The 15,259-nt window shown below is 44.3% G+C and overlaps 1 protein-coding gene across 2 annotated transcripts in view; it reads left to right on the forward strand.

Moving 5' to 3' along the window:
• The first annotated feature begins 2,991 nt into the window (after positions 1-2,991).
• The window catches only part of BRWD1 (bromodomain and WD repeat domain containing 1), a 523,732-nt gene continuing 511,464 nt past the window's right edge, over positions 2,992-15,259 (forward strand). For both annotated transcript variants that reach the window (XM_030203838.1, XM_030203839.1), the window contains exons 1-4: positions 2,992-3,190; positions 3,338-3,396; positions 3,570-3,599; positions 3,777-3,836. In XM_030203838.1, coding sequence (XP_030059698.1) covers positions 3,079-3,190; positions 3,338-3,396; positions 3,570-3,599; positions 3,777-3,836 — 261 coding nt within the window. In that variant the 5' untranslated portion in view covers positions 2,992-3,078. The remainder of the gene's footprint in view (positions 3,191-3,337; positions 3,397-3,569; positions 3,600-3,776; positions 3,837-15,259) is intronic.

The following is a 15,259-nucleotide window of genomic DNA, read 5'->3' on the forward strand; positions in this document are numbered from 1 at the left end:
AGAATTTGCTGGGACTCTTTCCACTTCACTGGACAGGCGACACATTGAAATATTTGGGCCTGCAGATTCTCAGAAATCTTGATCACTTATATTCCTGTAATATTTACAAACTTTTGAGGCACCCCAAATTGTTATGTGTAAGGTAAGCTCAGTTGCCTTTATCTTTACGGAGTAGAATACAACTTTTGAAGATAATACTTTTGCCTAAATTGATTTATCCTTTACAGCATTAAACAAACTTATGACTTGCAGCCCCTGAATTGGTACTCTTATCAAGTTCGCTTTATAGAGTCCACTTTTGATGAAAAACGGCCTTTACCAACGGTTACAAAAGGATTATTAGGTTATTATGAAACTCTAAAAACAAAAACAGTGGGCTCCTTCCCCGATAAATCAGGTAGCGTGTGACATGCAGGAAGCGCACAATTGCAGGAGTTACAAGTTTCTTATGCATATCTACATTCATCTTTCTAGAGCAAAAAAGATGGCTCAATGCCTTAAGTGCGGCCACCCTAATGCTTCTTATAACCGTTGTATCTGGGAATGTGCCTTAATTCATGAATTCTGGATGGATGGGTGGTCTCATTTGGGACATATGGGCAATAGGCAATGGGAAGCAACCCCACATAACTGCATTTTAGATTGTGGAGAGTACTCGAGTGTCCCGTCTGTTTTTCAGAAAGGCCTCATTGATAGCTAAACACTGTATTTTATTGAGGTGGATTAGGAATATCCATCCATCTTTCATGTTATGGCAAAATCAAATGCATGCTCTTCTTGTCATGGAGTGGCTTTCTGTGGACACTCAAGGAAGACAGGCTCAGAAGCAATTTTTAAAGGTCTGGATTCCATATTTGAACACCATTACTATTTAGGTTCACTGTGTTACGGAAGGAGCAGTCTTTTCCAGTATCTCGCAATTACACTTCTTACAGAAGAAGTATTAAAAGATTGATTTCTGGCAGCATTATTCACTCAGCATCTTCTCCCAAGAGCATTCCTAATGCAGAATTAGTTATATATTACTAATCTAGGGACAAATCCACCTCCTATGTATAAATGTCCATGCTTGATTACATTGCCTCCAACATAAATCTGACGTCTATGATTCCCATTTTGCTATTTGCTGTGGTGGTAACATAAATTCTCATTTATTTATATTTCTGCATATAGTCAACTGTAATGGACTGTAACCTTCTTGTGAGTGACTATCATGTAGAATGACCTGCAATGGAGGTGATGAGGAAAACTCCTTGGAAAACGTTTTCCTTCCTGACTCTATTCCCAGGAGGTGAGATCTCTGTGTCACCTTTCTATACATACATCCTACCCTTCCCCAGCACTCAATAATGAACTATTACTGGGTCAGACCAATGGTCCATCTAGCTCAGTGTCCTACCTCCAACAGTGGCCAATCCAGGTCAAAAGCAGCACCTGGATTGCGATTGGCCAGGCCGCAGTTGCAAAGTTAGGAAATAAAATATTCTCTACTTAAGCAATCTCGTTTAAATAAGTTATGATTTGATGAGACCGTCTGCGTCTGTAATTAAAATGTGAGTGCTTTCTCAAGCAGGCAACAGGTTGGACTATTTCACTTAACAACGATAATACATAAACTTGAACCGATCAGCAAAAACAGTAATATAGTAGATGACGGCAGATAAAGACCTGCATGATATGATACAGCCGTTCAAATATTTGAAAGGTATTAATCCGCAAACGAACCTTTTCCGGAGATGGGAAGGTGGTAGAACGAGAGGATATGAAATGAGATTGAAGGGGAGCAGACTCAAGAAGAATGTCAGGAAGTATTTTTTCACGGAGAGAGTAGTGGATGCTTGGAATGCCCTCCCGCGGGAGGTGGTGGAAATGAAAACGGTAACGGAATTCAAACATGCGTGAGATAAGCATAAAGGAATCCTGTGCCGAAGGAATGGATCCTCAGCAGCTTAGTCAAGATCGGGAGGCGGGGCTGGTGCTGGGCAGACTTATACGGTCTGTGCCAGAGCCGGTGGTGGGCAGCGGGACTGGTGGTTGGGAGGTGGGGATAGTGCTGGACAGACTTGTACGGTCTGTGCCAGAGCCGGTGGTTGGGAGGTGAGGATAGTGCTGGGCAGACTTATACGGTCTGTGCCAGAGCCGGTGGTTGGGAGGAGGCCAGGAGGGGCTGGTGTTTGGGAGGCGGGGATAGTGCTGGGCAGACTTATACGGTCTGTGCCCTGAAGAGCACACTGTGCTCAGCACAGGTACAAATCAAAGTAGGGTATACACAAAAAGCAGCAAATATGAGTTATCTTGTTGGGCAGACTGGATGGACCGTGCAGGTCTTTTTCTGCCGTCATCTACTATGTTACTATGTTATATGTATGTATGCCCCATCTAGCCTACCCAACAAGATAAACTCATCTAAGCAACAAGCTCAACCAACGGCTAATCAAATTAAACTATTAAACAAAAATAATTTGTCCATCTTCCCCTTCCAACGCTAAATGGGAATAAAAATTACAAAAGCGATTCGCCAATCTAATGTAGGCTGGAACACAAGATAAGACCCTCTTGTTTTGGCTCTAAAGACAGACAAAGCTAAAGCGATGGGAGTTGGTGTTGACAAGGCGCAGCATCCCACCCCATGCTCATATTCGGGATTCGCTTTTCCTAGCTTCAGTGGTAGAACACACAGGCCCTATTCCGGACTGGTTCGGGTGAACCGAACACTCCATTATGTACCTCTCAGCCAACGTCACAATGAAGCCACACCGCCTCATCACCGCGCGGAGTAAGTTGCACAGCCTGCACTACATCCCTAATTCAGCTCTTAGTAAACCAAATGCACCTCCCTCCCTGCCTTTATTACAAATAAATTGTAGTAGTAAACACGTTCGTTATCTCATCTGCGGTTTATAAAGGCGGTTGATGGGGTGCGGGAGCTGCAATAACAATTCGGTGGAGATGGACTACTTCTTTTTCCCCTCCCCCTCCGCTCAGGAGGCGGAAGTGTCCCCGTGGCGGTTACGAAACTCTTTACACAAATGGCGGCTGAAAAATAAAATAGGCAGAATTGGAGCAGCACAAATCAGTATGTGGAATATGAAGGTCCCGGCAAGTCCTCAATCTACAGCCCGACCTAGTCAGTCTCAGATAATGGCTGAGCGGGCAACTAGTACGCGCACCCTACCGCTGGTCGAATCAGGTAACAGAAGGGAAGGGATGAAAGTTAAACCCCCACCAGGAGAATAGCAGCACCCCCCAACCCCCAAATGACTCCCCTCCCAGCTCGAGGATGCTTTCTAATATTCTTTCCCTCCCACTCTTGTCCCTATCATTTATTTTATTCCAGAGCTTTACTTCTTGATTGCTCGGTTCCTGTCTGCCGGCCCTTGTCTGAAATCAGCCGAGGTAAGATCTTACCAGACCTAACAAACACAACCCCCCCCCCCCCCAAAAAAAAAAAAAGCCACCTCCATAATAACCTTTTTTTCATGAGGGGCGCCGCGCAGTATATGTTTCTCTGTGAATTGTATTTTGTGCTGGTTTCTTGCCGCGGTGACGAGCTTGTCGTTTCGTTGCAGGTTCTGGTACAGGAGCTGGAGGATTATCAGGTCAGTCAGTGCGCGGCTCAGCTCGTCCCCTCTCTCCCTTGACATCATTATTTGTCACCCCCCTCCCCGCCGCCCAACACGTGTACCTGCTGCTGTTACTCAAAGGTGAATTATTGGGCTATACATATTTCCATAAATACTAGTTTAACTTTTTTTTTTTTTTTTTTTACAATTTAGCTACTGCCTAAAAGGTTGGATTGGGAAGGAAACGAGCACAACAGAACTTATCAGGAGCTGGTGAGAAAATGTTTATTCTGTAGTTTACAATAACAGTCACAATGGTGGGGAAAAAGTTAATTTCAAATGTGTTTATCGTTTAGCGGATTGGTTTATTCCCAGGCTGGCTTTCTTGGAAGGAGATGGTGGTAGAACATGCTTTTGAGGGTACCGGGGTGCGCATTTTCAATTTTTTAAGGTGTCCTTGCCAAAGTGTTATAAAAAAAAAAAAACCCTGCATTACCGCCGTATAGCGAGGAAGTCTGGGGACGGGATGTGCCATTAGATTCTGTTCTTTTACGTTACGTAGGGTGTGTTTAATATGACCAGGGTCCAATCAGGAAGGGGATTTCATGTTAGCCTCGCTTGCGGTTTGTGTGAGCGCTCTCCTGGTTGGGCTGTATCTTAAGGGTTGCTTTTTTTTTTTTTTTTCCTTTCTTGGTGGTTGGAGAGGACCGCCCAGCTGTTAACTTGTGGAGAGTGTCAGCATGTAACTAGGAATACATACCTTTGTTATATTTATACAGCTATCGAAGAGCAATATTCACTAGCTATTTTTCTTTTTGAGCCCGACATAATCCGTTTTTGGATATGTCCCTGTAGCTTAGTCTTTTTAAGCTATCGGTCACTATCTTAAAGGCAGAAGTATTTCTTATTTCTCCTCGCGACTTATTGTAGGGACCTATTTATTAAAGCTTTTATCGTATGTCAGTGGAAAATGTTAAGTAAATGGGACCTGCCAGGTCATTGTATTGTTTGTAAGCTAGAGATCACACTACCCGGTTTCTAACGTAGTAACATGATGTCTGGCTATACTTAGCTTGTCACCCTTAAGCATTACTGTAAATGCTACCACTTCAGCTTGAGAAGAGTCCTTGTCAATCAAAACTCTTCCAAGTCTCCTGCCTGGAGTTCACTGCAGTAGCTGAAAAGTAGGACTTACATGGTTGTATCTATGTTTTGGTCCATTGGTGCACCAGTGATTTGATTTTTGTTTAATTAGCTCTTTATGTAACTTATTGCATTATGTCTGTATGCCATTATGGTTTTTAACTAGTCAAACTACAAGAAATGTGATCATTTTATTTTGCTTTTTAACAAAAATGTTTATGCTATACCTTTTGTATACTGCCTTGGATGACTCTTCATAAAAGCAGTTAGTGCCAATAAAAAAAATGGAATGCAGAAAAGCATGGACAACTATCTCAATTTCTTACTATGTGAGCATTGCCTCCTAAACTACTCTCGCCCTCCTGTAGTTTCCAACCCCTCCTACCGCAATCCCACTGCTTCTCATCCTTTGAAGCCCACGCCATCCGTCTATTCTACCTGTTGCCACTCAGAGTGGCAGTCATTTACCGCCCCCCTGATAAATCTCGCTCTTCCTTCCTCACTGACTTCGATGCCTGGCTTTCTGTTTTTCTTGATCCTTCATCTCCGTCCCTCATTCTCCGAGACTTTAACATACACGCTGATGACCCATCCGACCCTCACGCTTCGCAGTTCCTCACTCTAACATCCTCCTTCAACCTCCAGCTGTGCTCCACCACCCCTACTCACAAAAATGGCCGTTGTCTCGACCTCGTCCTCTCCTCCTGCTCACCCTCCAACTTCCACGCCTCAGCGCTTCCTCTCTCTGATCATCATCTGATCACCTTCACTCTTCTTCACCCCCTCCCAGCCCCGCCCAACATTAACCACTACTTCCAGGAATCTCCAGGCTATTGACCCTTCCACCTTATCCTCTAGTATTTCTAATCTCCTCCCCTCCATCATGTCCTCCGAGTCTGTCGACAAGGCTGTCTCCGCTTACAATGCCACTCTCTCCTCTGCTCTGGACACCCTCGTGCCATCCATCTCCCGCCCCACAAGGCATACTAATCCCCAGCCCTGGTTGACCCCTTGCATCCGCTACCTTCGCTCCTGCGCCCGATCTACTGAACGCCTCTGGAGGAAATCTCGCACCTATTCAGATTTCCTTCATTACAGATTCATGCTATCCTCCTCCCAGTCCTCTCTATTCCTTGCCAAACAGGACTACTACACCCAGTTGACCAATTCTGTCAGCTCCAACCCTCGTTGTCTCTTCGCCACCCTTAACTCCCTCCTCAAAGTGCCCTCCACTCCCACCCCCACTCCCACTCTCTCCTCAATCACTGGCTGACTACTTCCGCGACAAGGTGCAAAAGACTAACCTTGAGTTCACTACCAAGCCACCTCCTCCCCTTCACCCTTCAACCCTCTCCCCCAACCAACCAACCCTGGCCTCCTTCTCCTCCTTTCCTGTAATCACCGAGGAGGAAACCGCCTGTCTTCTTTCCTCCTCGAAATGCACCACTTGTTCCTCTGATCCAATCCCCATCAACTTACTTAACACCATCTCTCATACTGTCACCCCCTCCATCTGTCATATCCTTAACCTCTCTCTCGCCACTGCAACTGTCCCTGACACCTTCAAGCACGCCATAGTCACACCTCTCCTCAAAAAAAACATCACTTGACCCTACCTGTCCTTCCAACTATCGCCCCATCTCCCTCCTACCCTTCCTCTCCAGATTACTTGAGCGCGCCGTTCACAGCCGCTGCCTTGATTTTCTCTCCTCTCAGGCCATCCTCGATCTGCTTCAATCCGGTTTTCGTCCTCTACACTCGACAGAAACAGCACTCTGTAAAGTCTGCAATGACCTGTTCCTTGCCAAATCCAGAGGCCACTACTCCATCCTCATCCTCCTCGATCTATCCGCCGCTTTTGACACTGTCAATCATGATTTACTTCTTGCAACACTGTCCTCATCTGGGTTCCAGGGCTCTGTCCTCTCCTGGTTCTCCTCCTATCTCTCCCACCGAACCTTCAGAGTACACTCTCATGGCTCTTCCTCCACCCCCATCCCGCTCTCTGTTGGAGTTCCCCAGGGATCTGTCCTTGGACCCCTTCTTTTTTTCAATCTACACCTCTTCCCTGGGCTCACTGATCTCATCTCATGGTTTCCAGTATCATCTTTACTCCGAAGACACCCAGCTGTATCTCTCCACACCAGACATCACCGCGGAGACCCAGGCCAAGGTTTCGGCCTGCTTATCCGACATTGCTGCATGGATGTCCAACCGCCACCTGAAACTGAACATGGCCAAGACCGAGCTTATCGTCTTTCCACCAAAACCCACTTCTCCTCTTCCTCCGCTCTCGATCTCAGTAGATAACACCCTCATCTTCCCCGTCCCATCCGCCCACAACCTCGGAGTCATCTTCGACTCCTCCCTCTCCTTCTCTACACATATCCATCAGACAGCCAAGACCTGTCGCTTCTTCCTCTTTAACATCAGCAAAATTCGCCCTTTCCTCTCTGAGCACACAACTCGCACTGTCATCCACGCTCTCATTACCTCTCGCCTTGACTACTGCAACCTACTCCTCACCGGCCTCCCACTTAACCATCTATCTCCCCCTTCAATCCGTTCAGAACTCTGCTGCACATCTCATATTCTGCATGAACCGATATACTCATATCATCCCTCTCCTCAAGTCACTTCACTGGCTTCCGATCAGATACCACATACAATTCAAGCTTCTCCTTCTTACCTACAAATGCACTCAGTCTGCAGCCCCTCATTACCTCTCTACCCTCATCTCCCCTTACGTTCCCGCCCGAAACCTCCGCTCACAGGACAAATCCCTCCACTCAGTACCCTTCTCCACCACCGCCAATTCCAGGCTTCGCCCGTTCTGCCTCGCCTCACCCAATGCTTGGAATAAACTTCCTGAGCCCTTACGCCAAGCCCCCTCCCTACCCATCTTCAAATCCTTACTCAAAGCCCACCTCTTCAATATTTCTTTCGGCACCTAACCTTTATACCTTTCAGGAAATCTAGACTGCCCATTTTGATGACCCCTACTTGTCTGACTGTACATTTTATCCTTTAGATTGTAAGCTCTTTGAGCAGGGACTGTCCTTTTATGTTAAATTGTACAGCGCTGTGTAACCCTAGTAGCGCTTTAGAAATGTCAAATAGTAATAATAGTAGTAGTACTAGTAAGTCACAGGTGACTACTGACCTATGGCAAATATAAAGGATGCTGGCAGACCAGAAATTTTATTACTTTTAATTGTTACATTTGTACCCCACACTTTTCCACCTATTTGCAGGCTCAGTGTGGCTTACATAGTACCGTAAAGGCATTCGCCAGTCGGTTGATAACAAATATAAGGTTGTATTGTGGTCAAATGAGGTAGGTGTGTGTCAGGCACCGTGAAGGTCGTAGGGAATGAAGATTGTATATTGTCCAGTACGATCATTGGTTGTGCTGTGTTGCTGGACGTGGGGATTTACGTTGGATCGGTGGGGTAAGCCTTTTTGAAGAGGTTAGTTTTTAGTGATTTTCTGAAGTTTAGGTGGTCATGGATTGTTTTTACAGCTTTCGGTCCCATTCCATAATTGTGCACTTAAGTAAGAGAAGCTGGATGAGTAAGTTGTTTTGTATTTAAGTCCTTTGCAATTTGGGTAATGTAAGTTTAGGTATGATCGTGATGGTCCGATTCTGTTTCTGGTTGGTAGATCTATGAGGTCTGTCATGTATCCTGGGACTACACCGTTGATAATTTTGTGGACAAAGGTGCAGATTTTGAAGATGATACGTTCTTTGATTGGGAGCCAGTGCAGCTTTTCTCGAAGGGGTTTAGCACTTTCGAAGCATGATTTACCAAATAGCCTGGCAGCTGTGTTTTGGGTGGTCTGGGTTTTTTTTTGCGAGTTGTTCTTTACATCCCGCATAGATTGCGTTGCAGTAATCTGCATGGCTTAGGACCATTGATTGTATTAGGTTTCGAAAGATTTCTCTTGGGAAGAAAGGTTTTATTCGTTTGTTTCCACATTGAGTAGAACATTTTCTTTATTACTGAGTTTACTTGGCTCTCAAGGGTAAGGTTGCTGTCAATTGTGACGCCAAGTATTTTTAGGCAGTCTGAGGTAGGGAGGGTGTGTTCTAGGGCGTTTATGGTTGTGGGTTTGTACTTATGTTGAGAGGATGAGGCAGTGTGTTTTTTCAGTGTTCAGTTTCAGTTGGAATGAATTTGCCCAGGAGTTCATGATGTTCAGGCCATCATTGATTTCATTGATTATTTCTGTCAAGTCATGACTGAAGGGAATGTAGATTCTGTCGACGTCTGCATAGATAAATGGGTTGAGGCCTCGGTTGGATAGGGACTTTGCCGGTGGGATCATCATCATGTTGAAGAGTATTGGTGATAATCGTGATCCTTGAGGTACTCCACAGGTAGCTTTCCATGGTGATATGTTTGAGTTTGATTTTACTCGGTAAGTTCTGGTGGTTAGAAAACCTTTATCCAGTTAAGTATGTTCCATCAATCCCGAAATGACCAAGGAGTCTTAGTAGTATATTGTGGTTTACCATTTCGAATTCGCTCGACATGTCGAATTGGAGGAGAAGTATACTTTTACCTGTGGCTATTCTTGCTTGAATTTGGCCAGGAGTGTGACTAGGACAGTTTCGGTACTGTGGTGGGGGTGAAACCCTGACTGTGAGTCGCGTAGTATTGAGAACTTGTCCATATATTCCGTAAGCTGTTTGGTCACCAAGCTCTCCATCAGTTTAACTACTAATGGTATAGATGCAACTGGGCGGTAATTGGTTAGGTTGTTTGTGTTTTTCTTGGCGTCTTTTGGTATTGGGGTGAGTAGGATGTTGCCATATTCCTGTGGAATGTGAGGTCTGTTATGAAGCGGTCAGGGGCAAATTTGAGTAGATGACTGGGACATATGTCCAGTTTGCAGTGGGTGTTGGCAAACCTATGAGACGTTTTTGTGACTGATTCAGTGGTGAGGAGAGTAAATGTTGTCCAGAGACGGTCTGCTGGGCATCCACCAGGGATTTGGTCCAGGTCGTTGAAGTTTTCGATGCCCGTGTTGTGCTGAGGAAGTGTGCTGCGTAATTTTATTATTTTTTCATTAAAGTAGTTAGCAAGTTTGTCTGCGGGTGGGATGCCTGTGTTGGTTGTGGTGATAGGGGTGGTGTCTAGTAGCTTATTTACAAGTTGAAATAATTGCTTCGTATCTTTGTAATGCGGTCCTATTTGAGTTTTGTAATAGGACCTTTTGGCTTGTCTTATGGCGTATTTGTATTTTCTGTGTCCTTGTTTCCATGCGTTGAGTGTATGTTCATCTTTTGGGGGGGGGGGGGGGGGGTTTCCATGCTCGTTCAAGTTTCCTGGATTGTGTTTTGAGTTTTTTTTTTCTTTAATTTGTCATTGAACCATGGTATCGAGTTTTGTCTTCTTGATATTCTTGTCATTAAGGGTGCTATTTAGTTTAGTACGCTTCTACATCTGTCCTCCCAATGGTTGAGGTAGTGTATGGAGTCCATAGGTGTTTACCATTCGTTGTCATATATCTGTTGCCAGAATATTTGTGGATCTATTTGCCCTCTCATGGTGTAGGTTGTGAGTGCTGGTGTATGGTTTAGTCTCTTCTTCCGCCAGTCTAGGGATAGGTTTAGTTTGTAGTGGTTGGTCCATGGTGTTTCTGTCCACTTGATGTCTGTTATTAATAGGTTATGATCTGTGGACAGTTTGTGTGATAGGAGGTCTAGTGTGTGTGGGTTGCTTGCATGTGAGGCCATTTGAGGTCTCAGGACTGTAGGAAGTCTTTTTGCATTCATGTGCTTTGGTGAAGTTGGGGTCTTCTAGGTGAAGGTTTATGTCGCCTAGTATTAATGTATTGTAGCTGTTTACACAGGTGTTTGAGATGGAGTCCGTGAAAGTGGGATGGCTTTCGTTCCAGTTTCCGGGTGGTCTGTAAAATAGGACGCAGTTCAGATGATCGATCAGGGATTTGTTATGGATTCTGAATGATGCAATTTCTAATTGGAGTGTTATGGATTCGGCGATGGTTTCGGTGGTGAATTGGGTTCAGTATATTATTGCTATGCCGCCTCCTCTCTTTTCTGTCCTGGTTCCATGAGTGATTTTGTAGCCTGGAGGGCATAGTTCAAGGATTATGGGATCCTTTAGATCGTGAATCCATGTTTTGTTGTTGAAGATAAGATCGAGGTTTTCTGAGATGATCCAGTCTGATGTTGTTTTGTTAACTACAGACCTAGCATTAATGTAGCCCACTTAGATATTTTGGTATGGGGCTGCTAGGTTTGGTGATGTGTGGATTTTTAGTAGTTGTCATTCATTGGGTGGTGTGTGTGTTGTGATCTTTCCTTCTGTTTTGTTGGTATTGTTCATATTTAGATAGACTTCCTTTAATTTAATGGGTGTCAGTTTGGTGAAGTGTGGAATGTTTGATCAGCCTTCGGTGATGTTGGATGGTTATGATATTATTTTCTGTAAGTGGGATGGATAGTGTTACGTGGATCAGTGAGAAGGAGTAGATTGTTAGGAGTATTTTGATTGTGTTCATTTTGGTGTCAGTTTGGGATGGTGGGTTACTCACAGTTAGATGCTCGGGGGTGATGTCTTGGGCGCAGAGCTCTGTTGCTCCGGGCGCTGTTAAGTGGTTGGAGGCAAGGGGGTTCCATTAACAAGGGCGTTCTGTTGGTTGGGGTAGAATGGTATAGCAAATGTGTATAAATAAACAACCCTCCACTTCCAGGAAAGTTATTTCTGATCCCCCATCCCTACACCAATGCTGCTGCAATATGGGAACTGAAGCACTGATTTCATTGAGTACAATCAGGGACTACAAATATCATGCTGCTTTGAGACATCCATTTAAAAAGGAGGACTGGTCTAAAAGTCTCCCTTCTGGTCTTAGGTAACTTGGTAGCTCACGGAGTAGAGAGAGAAATATAATAAAACCTATTATTTCAAGTTCAGAATTGTATGGAAAAAGCCATTGCATGGTTTTTGTGTAACACTACAGAAATGTAACAGCCATTAGCAGAGAATGTTCAGATATGTTATCATCATGTTCCCATACACGGAGCCTGCCTGTCAGATTCTCACACATATAAATAGCTCAATAAAATAAGTAAAAATTCTTCCGCTCACCGCCTCCAAATTTATTCTCAGGTCCAGGTGATAACGAGGCTTATAGTTCAAAAAAAAAATCGGAAAAATCTCTATGAACAAGAAAACTTTTTTAGTATAAAAAAAACTAGAATTATTTAGGAGTTTCTTTTTCATTTTCACTTTACTGAACTTTCTGTGTAGCAAATAAATACCTATACTCCAGAGACTGATGTGCTAAAGCATGAAATTTTTTTTGTGAAGGGGGTTTTACATGTTAGTTAAAACAAGCCACATTGAACCCGAGTTCTACTCGGTTTAATGTGGGGTATATTTGTCATAAATAATATCAGTAAAGACATTAAACTGTCAGAGTGCAAAGCTTGTTCTGCAAAACAAACTTTACAAAAGGGGCAAGGTAAACTTTGCCAGTTGCTGTGGCGGTAACAAGTTTCTGCATATAGTCAACTGTAATGGACTATAACCTCATTTTCATGTGACTTCCATCTAAATTGAATATTAATGAGCCGCTGTATTGGAAGTGAATGCAAAATAGTTCATTTAATGTTCAGTTTTATTGAAGATGGAAACATAAAAGCTTCACAGGCCTCTGTGCCAAAGAAAACCTTCTACACCTTTAGTAGCCCTTTTACCAAAGTACAGTAAAAAGTGGCCTTAGTACACCCTTATGTGGGTAAAATGGCTGACTCTCGAGGGGGCGTGTCAAGATGGCGGATTGACTGGAGGTTGCCTCTCTAGCTCCTGAACTTTTCCGTGGTGCAATGTTTTTTTTCTTGCTTTACTATTTTCTTTTTGCCTAAATGCCGCACACTAAGCGGAAAGGAGCGGTCAAGAGCACACCGGCAGTGGCTCCGGAGGCCGCTCTGTGTCAGACGACGCTCGACAGGTATGCCACCAGCACTCCACGATTTGCCGGTTCAAGTATTCCCACGGTGAGAGACGTAGATGGAACGCCGCTCTCACAGGGAAGCATAACAACATTGTCCTCGCCGGAATTAAATCCTCCGCCTTGCCCAGCGGGTCTCAGAAGTGAGCTAGAAGTCCCGGAAGTGTCTGAAGATGGCATGAGGGGAACTCTTTCTGCCGGAACTCACACTGAAACGTTGGGGAAAATTATTAACATCGAGCAGCAAGCTCACGAGGCGATAACCTTAGAATCTATCTGGGCTGCGATACAAACCCTTACAACAACAGTTGCACCAATCGTGAGTAAACTAGACTCACTGACTATTGCCTTTGAGACTTTTAAGAAAGATTCGGAAAAGGCGAATATAGCCGTCCAAACGGATATCTCTAACCTAAAAGTAAAAACAGATATGCTTATCAAAGACAAATTAATGATACACCGAAAGATTGAACAATTTGAAAACTATAATAGGCGCTTAAATCTACGCCTTTTGAACTTTCCAAGAGCTTTAGAATTAACAGCGGCTGCAATGTTTAAAAGATACTTGATTGAAGTGCTTCAATATTCCCCAGACCTGATTCCTCCATTTTGCAAAGTATACTACCTTCCCGACTTAAAGCGTGGAGAAAAATCAAAAGAACCTGATGGTTTACAAAATTTGACTGATTTTCTTGAACAAACTGATACTATAGCACTAGAAAGGAAAACTTTATTAGTTTCGATGGTGTTTGAACAAGACTTGAATTCCTTAATGAAAATATTCTTCAGAAATTCAACAAAAATGTTTCTTGGTGATAGAATTTGGATCTACCCTGACGTGGTGAGAACCACTCAGGATAGACGTAAAGCCTTTTTGGCACTTAGAGAGGAGACACGAAGCTTGGGGGCTAAATTTCTTCTTTCTTATCCCTGTAAATGTTTAGTAAATTACCTTGATAAGAAATATGTTTTCTTTGAACCGGTGCAACTGAGAGAATTTTTGCAAATGAAAAAAGTTACCAGTTAGTATTCTGAGAAGTAAAAACTTGGATTTATTATGTTAATTCGTGGAAATCTCCAGGCCTTCTTTGTTAGTCCATTTTTCCTTTAAAATATATACCACCGATGTTTCTTTACGCCCCCGTTGTTTGATTTAGGTGGTCTAAGAAAGAGTTATATATCTTCATGTTGATTTCCTTAAATATTACCTACTCTGAATTTCTGTAACAAGATGTAAATGCTTGTATTTAAATTGTGAAATTTAAAATAAATAATTAAAATGGCTGACTCTCCTTTTTCCCATTAATGGCCACACTAATTTTTCCATTAGCACGTGAGCCCTACCTAATGCCACCTATTTTGTAGACTGTAGCAACTTGCCAACTAAACATATGCTAATTGGTTATTCCTTGTCATCAAGCAGATGTAGCCATTACAGATGGGTTGTGTCCATCAACCAGCAGAGGGCGATAGAGAGCACACTTTTTTCAGTGCCTCATACCAGCTTGCTCCACTGCCTGTCTTCAGTATTCTGTATCTCCTCTAGCAGAGTGGCTGCAGCTTCTTGAGCTCCATTTAAAATCTGCCTGGAGGTTGCTCCTGTGCTTTTGCCAGTTGTTAGCAGGGGTGTTGGAGGCTATAGCAGCTTCACTTTAAAGGCACATAGGTTCGCCCTTTCCCTGCCTTACCCATACCTCCGTGGATGTGGACACATTGCTTAGCTTTCCCTGTCCTTCCCCACCAACAGTGGATGCAGGCACATAGGTTCGTCCTTTCCCTGCCTTTCCCACTCACCTGAGCCTCCGGAGTTCTATTTACCTCTGCTTTCCTCACAGCGTAAAAAAAAAAAAAGGAACAGAGGTTTTTCCTTGCCTTTTTCTGTGGGACCGGAGCTGTGATACTCTGTCCAGTGAGGTAAGAGTGTTTTCTGACTCCTCCGGGGTGGGCCCGTGATCGGGGCGATTTTGGCGCGAACCGCCATTTTGAATTTTACCGCCGTTTTCGGCGATGGCTGCGGAGACAATAAAGCGCTGTTCCAAGTGTGGCAAGCGCAGATCAGCAGCGGGGCTCTGTAAATCGTGCTGTACAGAAGTTAGAGCCGGCCCGAGCAAGGCGAGCGACGATTCTTCGTGCTCTGAGCTGGCAGCGGGCGCCATTTTGAATTTACCACATGGCACAACCTCCGCTGAGTCGGAGAGGCCTTTGCCCTGGGGGAGGCCTCGGAGTGAGGCTGATATGGGAGCTACTAGCCCCGGCAGAGATCCGGGTGCCCAGGGTGAGTTTTTCTCCCCTGATCTTGTCTTATTAATGCATAAAGCATACATGCTTAAAAGAGCTCTCCCACAAAGCCCGGCACGGGCCTCTTCTAATGCCCCCCCCCCTCCCCCCCGGTGGATTCTAGCCTGGGTATGCCCTCTGAGGCCTTATTCCCTGATAATTGGCAGAATATGAAGCGCAGAAGGGCTCATTCCATATCATCATGCTGATCAATCCATAGACTGGTGGGTTGTGTCCATCTACCAGCAGGTGGAGATAGAGAGCAATCCTTTTGCCTCCCTATATGTGGT

This window comes from Microcaecilia unicolor, chromosome 5 (assembly GCF_901765095.1).
Source record: "Microcaecilia unicolor chromosome 5, aMicUni1.1, whole genome shotgun sequence".
In the NCBI taxonomy this organism is placed as follows: Eukaryota; Metazoa; Chordata; class Amphibia; order Gymnophiona; family Siphonopidae; genus Microcaecilia; species Microcaecilia unicolor.